General features: G+C 40.3%; 1 protein-coding gene across 1 annotated transcript; it reads left to right on the top strand.

The window, feature by feature from the left end:
* Positions 1 to 4,638: 4,638 nt before the first annotated feature.
* Positions 4,639 to 13,853, top strand: LCTL (lactase like). Its single transcript, XM_015638415.3, has 13 exons — positions 4,639 to 4,762; positions 5,752 to 5,912; positions 7,276 to 7,363; positions 7,602 to 7,711; positions 7,998 to 8,126; positions 8,603 to 8,698; positions 9,335 to 9,389; positions 9,471 to 9,632; positions 10,202 to 10,476; positions 10,779 to 10,905; positions 11,342 to 11,541; positions 12,081 to 12,144; positions 13,235 to 13,853. Exons 1-13 carry the CDS (start codon positions 4,639 to 4,641, stop codon positions 13,348 to 13,350), a joined length of 1,707 nt encoding a protein of 568 aa, XP_015493901.1. The 3' UTR covers positions 13,351 to 13,853.
* The last annotated feature ends 392 nt before the right edge of the window (positions 13,854 to 14,245 follow it).

Raw genomic sequence — 14,245 nt, 5'->3', positions numbered from 1 at the left:
GTCAGAATTGTGTGAGGATGATGTGGTCTCATTTTCTGAACAGCTGCCAGGGAATTAGGAAAGACAGCTTCTCCTTTTTCATCAAAACATAAGGGCTAAAAGCAAAAATCCAATAAATAGCAGGTTTAGGGTGTTTGCTGTTAAGGGTGGCTCCATCCCTGGTGTCTAGCTGGAGATAAGAGGTTTTGCAACACAGACTGGCACAGAGAGAAAACAAAGTGGGAGGATAAACACAATGGGCTCTGTGCCAAAGGTTTTGTGATGTGCTCACACAGAATCCTGCAGCAAGAGAAGCCATAAATATCTCCAGCATTTATGGATGGAGATGCACTCCAGGCTGGAGACAAGTGAACAGCAGATAAAGCACTCACAGAGTCAGGCCCTGACTTCACACTCACAGAGTGAGCCCATTGCAGGAGCTGCTTTCCAGGTTATTTTACTGCATTTTACTTCATTGGGAAATCTTGGATGGGCTCCAATGAGTAGACTTTTTTTAAAACATTCTTTTTACCAGTAAAACACAATAAAAGATTTTATAGCCTTGATGTGTTTCTGGCACAGTTTAAAAACTGCTGCTAATAAAACTTTACCAAGAGGAAAAAATGACCAAGTTGTCACAATGTAAATATGATTTTTTAATTATTTTTTTTTTTTTTTTTTTTTTAATTTGGGGTTTTATGCAGGAAACTGGGAAACAACATCACAGGAAAAGATTATGTTAAGAGAAGAAAACCTATGCAAGCACAACTTAGAGTGGAACAGCGTCATGTTCCTGGCAGCTCATGTTAAATGCAGTTGGAAAGAATTGTGTTTTCATGCACACCAAGGGCTGGCTCCTCCTGACCCCTGAGTCAGTGACAATTCACCAAGTGATGCCCTAAAGCAGCAGCCTGGCTTATGAATATGGCACCAGGCTAAGCCAGACAAGAGCTCTGAGCTCAGTCCTGGCCTGAGCCAAGCTCCCTGTGTGAGATCCATGGAGCTTTTCACATGGAGAGAGGGTTGATCTGTCTGTCTGCTCCCCCTGCCAGCTCTCTGAACAGTCCCAGCCCCTCCTGGCCCTCCAAAGCCTTTGTTCTTGGGGTGTTTTTAGGTGCAATTTTCATTTAACAAGGAATGAGTAATGGCCACCCTTAATCATCACAACTCTGGCACTGTTCAGCGCTCTGGTGACTCTGGTTCACTGCCCTACCCATTTTTGCAGGAGGTAAAATGTGCCAAATGCCAAAAAAAGTGATAAAAACGTGCCTTCAGCACCCAAGTGCCCTGCAGCAGGAGCTGTGTGAACAGCACTGCCCTCTGTGTGCATCACAGCTGCAGAAGCTGCTGCATTTTCAAGGATCATCACCTCTGCCCCTGAAAATGCTGATATTCCCTGCTCCTGCTGATGTTCCTGCTCCCATTTCAGTGCAATTTTTACTGCTGAGCTCTCTGTAAGGTCTCGGAGATCTCTCTTCTGAGAGGTCTTGTAAGAACTGCAATGTTGATGTTTATTTTATGCTACCAGGCAACATTCTCAGTCATCAATTTGGCCACGCGAGGGCACCAGCACTACTCGGGAAAAAAAAAAAAAAAAGGCTAAAAAAGACAAAACCGAGTAGCCAAAGGAATAAACTAAGAATTTGTTTACAAACCGTACAGCTGTAAAAGCACAGGATAGCAGGCTCCAGGCACGAGTCACCCACCCAGAGCATCCAGCAGCTCCAGGGGTGCACAGCAGGGAGGAGGAAATCCCCCACCACCAAAACCCAACAGAGCTGAGCTGCTCCTGCTGCCCTGCCAGGCTCTCCTTGCCCAGAGATCCCTTTCTCAGAGTGGGTGTAGGAAAAGCTCCCACACCTTTGTTGTTTTGGGTGCCCAGAGCCTCACTCAGGACTGTGGCACAGGGACAGCAGTGACCTCCAGGCTCTTCTCCCTCTCCCTCAGCACACAAAGGTTTTCTCACCTGAGAGCCAGGTGAGCAGAGATGTCTAAAATCACATTTATAGCCCAGCAGGGGTTACCTCGTTTTGTGCCTTGTTCTGTGAGAGGAACTGAATGTAACTCCTGAAGTAAAAGAAATGAGTTGTAGCTTGAGCTGAACATCCACACTGGGTGAGCTGTCTTCTCCACAAAGCCACCACCACAAGGAATTCCTTTAGAAAGAAAAGAATGTAATTTTTTCAAGCCTGCATCTTAATTATCTGATTTTAAATTATGCCATGTAAAAACAAAGGCCTTGGCCTCACCAGCTCTCACTGAAACACTGAAACCCTGCCAAACACCATCCAGGACACAGAGATTTGCACCAAGAGAAAATCATGGAATTCAGAATCCCAGAATTCTTTGAGTTGGAAGGGACATTAAAGATTCCCTGATTCCACCCCTGCCATGGCAGGGTCTCCTTCCACTATCCCAGGTTACTCCAAGCCCTGTCCAACCTGGCCTTGGGCACTTCCAGGGATCCAGGGGCAGCCCCAGCTTCTCTGGGCACCCTGTGCCGGGGCCTCACCTCCCTCCCAGGGATAAATTCCTTCCATCTATCCCACCTAAATTTCCCCTTTCAGTTTGAACCCATCCTTGGCCCATCACTGCAATTCCTGATGAAAAATATCTCCAAACCCCCTGTTCAAGAGCCAGTTCTGTATGAATGTATAGATGAGTGCAAAGCTAACTTTGCTTACAAAGGAAAATCCTCATTGCTAACAGATCCTGTGGTTAAGCTAAAGCTTGTCCTGCAGCATTGGCTGTGGATACAAAAGGATTGTTCTTTTTTGTTTTGACTGTAAGTGAACAAAATGCTGTTTGCAACTAGATGTTTCTCCCGAGGTTTTTGTGATAGCCTGGATTAATTCCATGCAATTATTCTGGGAAAGTAAATTTATTCTGAATGCCCTGGTAGGTTTGTGGCAGTTCAGAGGAATCTCCCAGACAGGACACATCTGTTGTGAAGAACACCAGGTAAGGCAGGAATGGGGGAAATTAAAATAACTCCAGCTACAATCAGGGCAGAAGGGATCACAGCTACCAGACAATAAGGGGGCAAAAAGAGTTTTACAGGATCATCTTTACAATCTGAGTTCATTAAACCTTTTTGCACTATTTGAAAAGCTGTTTCTTCTACTGTGTTTGTCAGAAAATCAGAGCAATGATGAGTTCCAAAAATGCATATATGAATTTAAAAAGTGTTTGATTGAATATTCCACAGCAAACTGTGTATAAGATGGTTTTATTCAATGCAGGGTGCTGTAAAATCCTGAAGTGTTTTATTCTGCTTGAACACTTCTTGAGGTACTGAAATTATTTCTAATTCTACTACTAAGAATAATCACACTAAAAGTGGAAAATATATTGATTTGTTGTTGTTGTTGTTACCTCTAACTCCAACTGAGCTCCTTGCAGCACTCTGTAGAACCCTCAGCCCTGGGGCAGTGCCTCAGCTGCAGAAACATGGACAGACCCCATGGAACATTTCCTGCTCTCCTGGCTCCTTTTCCTGGGACTGTTGGTCAGTGCTAATGAGAAGAGGAAGAGCAATGCTAAATCTAAATTTACTGACTGAGCCAGAGACCTACTGGCAATGTCTAAGTTCAAATCACATGTATTTGCAACTATTTATATTCAAAATAAAAGCAATTCTAGAGTATTTAGACCTGATTTAAAATGTCTGTAGTCTGCTACAAGCTTTTTTTTTTACTCTGTAATCTAAATGCTCCAATTTGGAACTCCAAGGTGAAGATATTTTAAATCCAGGACTAAAGCCTTTAATGCTGAAGTAGTTACATTTTCCCAAGGCAGCTGTGCAGTTCCTGTTAATTAGGAGATATGGGATTATCATTAATAAACAGAGGAACAAGAGGTCTCTGAGGCTGTACATGTATTACATGTTCTCAAAAGGGGGTCAGTCCTTTGCCTTTTGTTTTTTGCCAAATTTGGGGGTTCATTCTGGTCAGGAACCAACCTGCAAAGCAGCTCAGGTATTCCAATGCAAAACATAATTATTTTAAATATTCTGCTTTTCCTCATGGTCCAGCCCCATCTTCAGATTCACCAACAGATGCTCAGGAATGTAAAACATCTTTTGGGGATTATCAATTTGGGGAAAACAGTGCTTTTCTGAAAAGCCCTTCTGAAACTTTATTTAACTCAGCTAAAATGTGTCTCTCTAATAGTTCAACTTGATGTCACAGTTTAAAATTGATGCTGAGACTGGATAAAAAGGACCACATCAAGATAAAAGCTGCAATTAATTAAAACTGCAATAATTGCAAGTTTTAGTTTTCCTTTTCAAATTCCACGGGGCTTGTTGCCATGACAGGCAGGAAGATGCTACCAGCATAATCACTTCTTTCTTCTCATGTTTAGAGGGTTTTACTTTACTTTGTGGGACAGTTCGAAATTCAGAACAAAATAGGTACCAACAAAGAGACCTTTAGGATACAGATAAGTAACAGAAAATATGGGGCTTCTAATAATTATAATTTTGTACCTCAATCTTCCCTCATTTTCCCCACCCTGGCAGAAGTTGAACTGCTCCTTCCACTCAGCCCAAGCTTTCAATTACAGTTCCCATTCAGCAGAAAAAAATCAGCTTTTCCCTTCTGAGCCAGCCCTTTTGGAGCAGCAGCTGACAGAGCTCTTGTGTTTTCCCTGGCAGGGATGAGGAGGGACATCCTGAGGTGCTGGGCTGTGCTCGTGGCACTGACGGGACCGAGCGTGGCCGAGGATTTCCCATGGACCAAGAACAATCCAGGCTCCTTCTACTACGGCACTTTTCCAGCTGGTACCTGCCAACCCCGCTGCTTTGGGGGCTGGAATGTTCTAGATCTGCTCCTGGGTTTGCACAAGGGAGTGACCCAAAAGTTTCCCTTGTCCTTCCAGGAAAATGGCAGGAACAGAAATGGAGAATGCAGGAATGTTTTGGGATCTGCTCCTGGGAACACAGGGATCCACATCAGCCTGCACTCCATGGATCCACTTAGGCAGGAAATACAGAGGAAAGGCTCACAGCTTAACACTTCATATCCACATCTCCCTGGTTAAAATGCAGTGTAAAAAGTCACACCTGAAAACCCTTCTCCTTTTTTATAAATTACCTACAATTAATGAAATAAACTAAAATACCCTTTGTTATGCAGCTAATTAAAAAAATTATTGTAATAACTGTGCTGGGTTTGTTTCAAGTTGTTCAGTATTATCCAACCCACTCTTCTGTATGGAATTATGAAACTTATCCTTTCTTCAACACATATTTAAACACATTTCATCCCAGCAAAATCAAAACTAGAAAGATGCAGGCACTGATTGGTTTTCATGCTTAAGTTTTCATCTCATTTATGATACTGTATTTTGTGTAACAATAGGAAAATAATCCAGAATATTTCTTTATATTTTACTTAACATCTAAAATTGTAGTTGCTAAAACTACCATGAAAACCAAACTTCCAGCAGGAAGAAATGATGTGGAAACATAATTTGTTTTTTACAGTAAGACATTTCTGCCATGCTATCAATGCCCTACCTCACTGTAAAACACAGATTTCACAGGTTTAATAAATGAAAGGATTCATTTCCTTTTTCAGTGCATTAGAACAGGACACCTTCAATTTATTACCCATTTTCAGACCTATTTAGGCACAGACACATTTTGAAATGTAGAAAACCTCACCTCTCCAGCAGCGCTTACTTTCAGTTCCTTTCTCCTATGAACATTTAGCACCAAGAGCAATCAGCAGGAAGATACTTCAGTAACTCCCCTGTTTTTACCTTCAGGTTTCCTGTGGGGTGTTGGAAGTTCTGCCTACCAGACCGAAGGGGCCTGGGACAAGGATGGGAAAGGACTGAGCATCTGGGATGTTTTCACTCACAGGAAAGGGAAAGTGGTCAGGAACGAGACGGGAGATTCTGCCTGTGATGGCTACTACAAAGTCAAGGTATTGTTCAAGAGGAATTCATTCCTTGCTCTTGGATTCCTATTTTGAAGGAATAAATAAGGCTTATTTAACTTAGGGCTGACATTTTTAATCAGTAAAATCTTTCCTTATAATCTCATAGGAACAATAATCCCACGGTGTTTCCCAAATACATCTCAGCTTTGCAGGATTTCTGTGCCTAAAAAATATTCTAGATGTTGTAGGAAGCCCAAATGCTTAGTTAGAAATACAATAAAGATATTTGAGCTTTAAATAAAATTAACTTTTTGGGTGTGTGTGCATGTATGAGGTTTTCTATGTATTTTTAAGAGGGTTTAAAATTCAGTCTGGATATTCCCCATTTTTTGAAAGTATAACAAACAAATAATCAATGAAGCTCTATTCACAACATCTTTCCAAGCCTAATACCATCAAAACCAATTCTGAAATTACTGTGCTGGAGGAAAGACAGATACACAGCAAGAGGAATCCAAATGACTGTGAGAAGCCAGGGTTACATAATTGGAATTGCAACTAATTTAATAAAAGCTGTATTCCACTGAGGTCTCTCCACATACATGAAGTCCAAGGGAGAACCAAAGGTCTCAGCAAGAACTAGAAGAAAAAAAACTAATTATGCATTTCCTAAAATGGGAAAATGCAGCAGAGGTTTCTCAGATCAGCAGAAGTTTGAAAGAACAGCTTAAAAAGTATCCTAAAGAAGTTGGATCTCTGAGCCTCACTGGGCTGTGGCACCAGAAGAGATTGGTGCAAAGACAATTTGGATTTGTATTTAGAAATACTTTCTAAAACTTGCCTGTATTTGTCCAGTTACCTGGTCCTCTTTATATCAGAGCATTCCTTGCTTTCATCATCAGAATTCTCTTTGCATTGGCAAAAACCAATTCCTAATTTCACTGAACACTGAAGATGTAAAATTTCTTAGCAAAATAACATATATTCATACGGGGGTTTTCTCATTCCAGTGTAAGATAGTAAAGGGAAGTCCAAGTAATTAAATTTTTGAGCCTGAGCTGAAATGTTTGAGATCAAGATTTACAGGCTTCTGTTATTTTCTAATACAAATTCTGACATAATCATAATTGTGTTGCATAACCTCAGCTCATTTTTCTGTAGTGCAAACATTGTCTCCACCATTACACAAAACATTACAGGACTTCTTCGGACTGTCAAGAAAAAGTGGTTAAAGAGAAAGGCTTCAAGTAGAACGAGCCATCACCTCAAAGAAAAAAAAACCAGATGGAATCCTCTTTTGTGCAAATCTTCCACAGATTTTCTGCATTCAGAATTATTTAAGCCAGATGAGGAACTGAAGTTATTCTGCTCAGCCTTGGGATGTGTTAATTGGATTTTCTTCTCACAGGATGACATTCAGTTACTGAAGGAGCTGAAGGTGAATCACTACCTCTTGTCCATCTCATGGCCAAGGATTATGCCCACAGGCATCAAAGGTAAGCACAATTTCACCACACTCTTCCCAATATTCTTATCTGTGAGGAATTTTACTCCTGAGTAACCCACACAGTTGTTCAACATTCCTGTTAAACAGATTTCTGTTTGTCTGCATTTATCCATTACAGAATTCCCAAGACTGGAATGTAAAATTCCTTGTTTAATATTTCTAGATTTCTGTTCTTCCAGTTATTTGGGAACTAATGCAGGTAATTCCTTGTCTGTGCTTTTCATCAGCTGAGCAACTGAATGAGAAGGGAATACAGTTCTACAATGACACAATTAACAGTCTTCTGGAAAACAACATCACCCCCATTGTGAGCCTCTACCACTGGGATCTGCCACAGGTCAGACAATATTTCAATTATTGAAACACCTCAAAGAAAGTCTTCTGATAGAAATATTTTCCTAAGGGTAAGAACTAAGAGTACTTAAAAAAATTAGAGAAGCTTGCATGATTTTAAGAACTTGCAAATATTTCCTATTCTTTTGAATTTTATGTGCCTTGAAGTTTTGAAAAATCTCTTTCTGAGCTAGAAATACAAATGGAATTAAACAGAAATAAAAGTCTTTTTTAAGCAGCAGCTGACCTTCAAGTACAATTATTGAATCTTGAAATTCTTATTTCCAAAGGTTCTTCAAGAAAAGTACGGTGGCTGGCAGAATATAAGCATGATTAATTATTTTAATGATTATGCAAATCTGTGTTTCGAGAAGTTTGGCGACCGTGTGAAACACTGGATCACGTTCAGCAATCCTTGGGTACGTCATCGATGCTTTCCTTCCAAACACTCCCATTGCACTGTTCTGTTCCCAAAATTCTGTGGAAGTGACATGAGAGGACAGGAGGTGAAAAAAATGGAGGAGGAGAAGGACGGGGAGAGATTTAAACCATTAATCTCTGTGGCCAAAAATCTCAGCAGGCAGATTTTGCACAAGGGCAGAGTTTTAAGACATGAAATTCCAGGAAAATTTTGAAAACCCTGGAGAGACACCAGGAATTGGAAAGGCAGCTGTTATTTACCCTTCCCCATTCCTCAGCTCACCTAACCCTCCTCACCAACACTCAACAAGCCACAGCTCGGTACCAAAGCAGCAGCAGGGCAGGAAATGGGAGCCAAGGAAGGGAAAAGGGGATTGGGGAGGGGCAGCCCAGGGAGGAGAGCACAGGATCCAGAGGATGGAGCACATCCCCTGGCTCTGGAGCCCAGGGAAGAACTGACTCTGTGTGTTTGCAGGCAGTGGCTGAAAAGGGCTATGAGACAGGAGAACACGCGCCAGGACTGAAGCTCGGCGGCTGCGGCGCCTACAAGGCTGCTCATCACATCATTAAAGTAAAAAACCTCCTGAAACTGTGCTTGAAATGATGGCTCAATTAAGGATTTTTATCAGATTTCACTCCTTAAACAGAAATCGAGTTTCACAGCCATGTAATTTCCAAGTAGGACACTGAAATTATAATCTGGTTTTAAACCTCCAGTGCATAATCCAAGGCACTACCAGTCTTTGGCACTTGATTTAACACTTGTAACAATATGATTTTTCCTTATATTATAAATGTGTCTTATAGTTTGTTTCAAGAAAACATCCAAGTTAGTCTAGAAACTAGAAGTAATCCTGGCCTGTGGAAATGAACCTGAATGTTGCAAGTGACTTCAGAAGTCTGGTAAAAATTAACTTTTCATATGCCTGAATAAATTAGGGAAAGACATCCAAAGATCAGAGCCATGGGACAGAATCCTGTCCTGAGGGCTGTGTGTCAGCTCCATGTGGATGTCCTGGAATTTAGGGAAGGACTCCTGCATAAAGACTTTTGTGATGTCTTACATGAAATGCAAGTTTCTGTAATAAACACAAAAGAAATTCTGTGATATTTTCAGACAGACTTCAGTGCAAAAAGTTCCACCAGCTTTCCATGGCACAAGAGATGAAAATGTGAACGATTTATTCTATTTTTACATTATTTTCAGACTCATGCCAAGGTTTGGCACTCCTACAACAACACCTGGCGCAGGGAGCAGAGAGGTAATCAGGATTCATTCTGTGACTGTGCTGCTGTTTCTGTTAAGGGCTTAAAGAACTGCAGAACTGTCCCTTTGTTTTAAGGGATGGTTGGAATTTCCCTAACGAGTGGCTGGGGGGAACCTGTTGATCCACACAGTCAAACAGACAGAGATGCTGCTGAAAGGTACATCCAGTTCCACCTGGGATGGTTTGCAAACCCCATTTACAGAGGGGACTACCCAGAAGTCATGAAGAATTATGTAGGTAAGTCCCAGTAACAAGGACATGAACAGATCCACACTTCCAGCAGGGAATAACTCCTGGCCAATGTGGGCTTTAATCAAGTGAGGGCACAGGTGACACACAGCAAAGCAACCAAAGGCCCCTGGGCTGAACACAGCTCCTAAAGCAGTTTGGGAACACACCAGGACACTTTAGATCACTGCTTCTCCATGTATGGTACCCAACTTAATTCTCCAAACCAAAGGATGAAAGATTATCTCATCATAAAAAAAACAGTTAAGCTCAGGTGTCCTTGACATTAACACCAAATTCAGGAAAACCATATTTGGCCCCAGCACAGGTGCCCAGGGCAGCTGTGGCTGCTCCTGAATCCCTGGAAGTCTCCAAGGCCAGGCTGGACATTGGGGCTTGGGGCACCCTGGGATGGTGGAAGGTGTCCCTGCCCATGGCAGGGGTGAGGTGATGATTTTAAAGGTCCCTTCCAACCCAAACCATGCAGGATTTTATGATTCTTTGATTTATTGTTGGAGATACAAAGAAAACCAATTGCCATGCTCCTCAGAAGTTGTTTCCTATAATTATTTTGCTAGGTAGGAAGAGTGCCCAGCAGGGCCTGGGGACATCAAGATTACCAACTTTCTCAGTGCAAGAGAAAACCTATATTAAAGGCACCTCGGATTTCCTGGGAATTGGTCATTTTACCACTCGTTATGTTCTGCAGAAGAACTTTCCCTTCCTCCAAGTGTCCAGTTACCACACTGACCGTGACCTGGCTGAACTGGTGGACCCCAACTGGCCAGCTCCAGGCCCCAAGTGGCTCTACTCTGTGCCCTGGGGGTTCAGGAGGTTGCTCAACTTCGTTAAGGTGAGTAGAGAGGATCTTTAATTAGAAAGAAAGAGAAAATGCCTGGTTTAGATTTAGATTTTCAACTGTTCCAGCTATTGGTCTTGTCCTAGTGGGAACTTTCTTTGTAAAAAAAAAACCTTAATTACAGAATTCAGTCATTTAAAAATAAACCCTATAGTTAACTTAAATTCCTACTACACATTTTTCTTACTTAGGTAAGTAAATGTAGAAAATTGTTATTAATGCACTTTGCTAATTCACATATTCTGTCAAAATAAGAATGATTTTATGTGAACCAGTTTAAACATTTCTGTTTGCAGACCCAGTATGGGAACCCCCTGATTTATGTGACAGAGAATGGAGTGTCTGAAACAGTGCAGTGCCCTCAGCTGTGTGATGAGTGGAGGATCCAGTACCTGAAGGGATACATCAACGAGATACTCAAAGGTCACTTAAAAACAGCTTTATAGGATTTGACTTTTGGAATGTTCTCACCTTCTGCTTATTTTTTTTTTTTTTGTCATTTCCATCACAGAGAAATAATTATTCACAAGTCAAAAAGGACAGCAAACCAGACTCATAAATTTTCACCAAAATGACAACCTAAGCAAAAATATCAATGCTAATAAATACAATAACCTACCTGAGATTCAGTGCTGCAATAAATCATCAGTTTCCACTTTCAGAAAGCAGAAATTGCTATGCCCATAGAACTCTAGTACCTTTAAGCTAAAGACAACAGTTTCAGAGAATCTAAGTTAAATTAATTTGTACTCCATTTTTCTGTTCTCCTCCCTATCTCTTCCTGCTATAAACCAAAACATTTACAGAGCCATATTTTAAGGACAAACCTTTTATCAGTGATTTGTGTTCTTTTTCCCAGCTCTAAATGATGGTGTAAATGTCAAAGGTTACACTGCCTGGTCACTGCTGGATAAATTTGAATGGAACAAAGGCTTCTCCGAAAGATTTGGGCTTTACCACATTGACTTCAAAAACAAGAACAAACCACGGTACCCAAAGGCATCTGTTGATTACTATAAAAAGATTATCAGTGCAAATGGATTCCCAAATCCAAGAGAGGTAATGTCAGCTGCTAAATTTGATCTATTTTTTCCCTTTTTCTTTGATTTATGTGCAAAATATCACATTGAATTTCAGGAAACAACTCGTATGAATATGGTACAGATGGGACACTTTGGTTCTGTAAATTTGGGATCTGTTTAATACAGAGATATTCAGATACTGAAAGCAGGAACAGCCTCAATTACTGTTCCTAAAGCATCCCACAAACTCCAACTGGACATACTGATGCAGTCAAAAATTCTCCATCAGAAGTTATTTAGCAGTGCTGTCAGATTCCCAGGCAGAAAACTCCAAGTATGTACTACCCTACTGGAAAATTACCTGGAATGTATTATGTGCTGTTAAAAATTTTATTAAACAATTAACTCGGAGAAATGCACTGAAATGAAAACCACAAAGCCACAAAGAAACTTGCAGAAAATCATGAGTTGGTAGAATTAGGTAATTTCAAGTTCATTGTAGGGACAAGGGTTGAGGGGCAGGGAGGGAGCTGTGGGAGTGAGGAGGATGCTCACAGAACTGTCACCCCTGCCCAGGTGGAAAACTGGCATCGGAAGGCCATGGACAGCTGCTCTGCCACACACCAACACCTTGCTGCAGGTAATGATGGCTCTGTTTTGCTCTATAAAAGCAGATTCTCTAAAGCTCAGATATTACATTGCTCCTTGAATTCTGTTAAAAGGTATTTTCTCCACAAAAGCACAAGAAAAATGTCTTCACTTACTGTCTCCAACTAAAATCACTGTAGCTAAATGGATTAGCTGTGGATGTTACTGAAATACAGGAACTGGAAGAGCTACTACTTAAAATTGAAGTTGGGGATGGCAGCATTCTCCTCAAAATAAAACTGCTAAATGCTTTTTCAAACACAAACCAAACCCAGACAAATCAAGACAACCACACAGACAGAAAATCTCTAAATGTTTGACTTTTACATAAAGTGGAATTATAAAAATAAATAGAAGGGCTAAGGAGTGGCCTAAGATTAAGTTAGGATGCTCCTGGTAAACAAAAAGATCCAACACAAATGATCCAAAACACCTAAAAAACCTTCTGGTGTAACTCAGGACCTTTCAGAATGTCTGAAGAAGGAATTTTTTAAGAAAGAGCAAATAACTACTACAGATTCTTACAAGAGGATGAGCTAAATTCCACCTGGTAGGAAACATCCCAGCATCAGCCTGAGCTGATCCTGCTCAGCCTCCACTTCCAAGTCATGCTCAGTATCAATAAACTGGCTTTACTGAACTCTTCCAGGCTTCTCTGGGAAACAGAGTAAGACCCATTTAATTTTTCAAACAGATACAGAGCAATCATAAAAAGGCCAAAGCTTCCCAAGGATTTCTCTTTGACACTTTTCTTTCACCCTGGGGTGAGTGGAATAAAATTTGAAGGACCAGTAAAATATTTGTAATGCACTGCAGCTAATTCATAGCAAAGACAATTCTTGCAGCCCTTTGAGCACTGACATGTCTTCAGAAATTTAACTTACAAAGGAAAATAGAAGGAAAACTATCATGGATTTGCTCCAGCTTCAGCAGACTTAGGAAATTCTTTTTGCTTTGTTTGCTGCTTATGCCAACATCAACATTTTTATGTTCCAAAAAACCTTTATGTTAACTCTAAGTTAGGTATTACTGTACTCCAGAGGATTAAATCTCTTACATATTCCTCATTTCTCAAATTTTAGATTCCCTGATTACTCACATGGAAATGGTGACAGAGATTGTTCTTCCTACAGTTTTCACACTCTGCATTCTCATCAGTATTGTCCTCCTCATATTCTACCTTCGAAACCACAGCTAAAAATGATGTTTGCACACATCTTCATTTGCCAAAAGGACTAAGCTGCAACTGTTTTATTTGAGTGGTTAAAATTTACCACAGATTCCTCTTTTTATACCCATTATGAAATACTAATTACCAATCCACCTAGAGCTTTTTATAATTTTTCTATTCAACTCCCAAAACATCTTTTTACCAAATACATTCTCTTTCCATTGATTCTAAGCAGTAGATTTTACAATCTTAATTATTTTGGAAACCAATACACATTTTGATCACCAGAGAAATAGTTAAGAGTAAAGTGATTCAAATCTTGCCAGTACAAATTTCAAGTGATTAAAAGCTGCTTGCAAATTCTGATTTCAGTCTGTTCATCAACAGCATTTTGATTACCATGAAATTGCCATTTGAAGAAAGACAGACACATGATTTTAAAATATAAAAGGACTTAAATATTCCAAGAGCACTGCTTAAATATGAACTTATTCATGTCTAAAAGTTAGGAGAATATATACCTTGCTATTTAGGTGTGGAGAGTTGTTTGAAGTGAGTAATCCAAGGTGACAACTTCTGAATCAGATTTCAACCACGTCTCTGCAGTTTGGTTTACAGGAACCAGACTTACCTTACACAACTTTGTAATATATTATACACAAAAATGTGGATTTTAAATAGTCCAAGCACTTCCCAAATTAATATTTCACCTTAAATCCCCTTCTACTGCAGGTAGAAACAAGTACTATAAAAACTTGGTCCCACAATTCAGCTGGCTGTACTAGAAATACAGCTTCCTGTGCTTGAAACCAGAAGTTATAAAAATTTACAATAACCATCTGTAATTTATAGATTATATCATTAAAAGAACGTGCTTTTAAAAGCATGAATATTGGGTGGTTTTCTTATTCTTACTTACCCA

Source organism: Parus major, chromosome 10, assembly GCF_001522545.3.
Source record: "Parus major isolate Abel chromosome 10, Parus_major1.1, whole genome shotgun sequence".
NCBI lineage: Eukaryota > Metazoa > Chordata > Aves > Passeriformes > Paridae > Parus > Parus major.
Note: the sequence above shows the minus strand (reverse complement) of the source record. Positions and strands in the feature narration are given on the sequence as shown.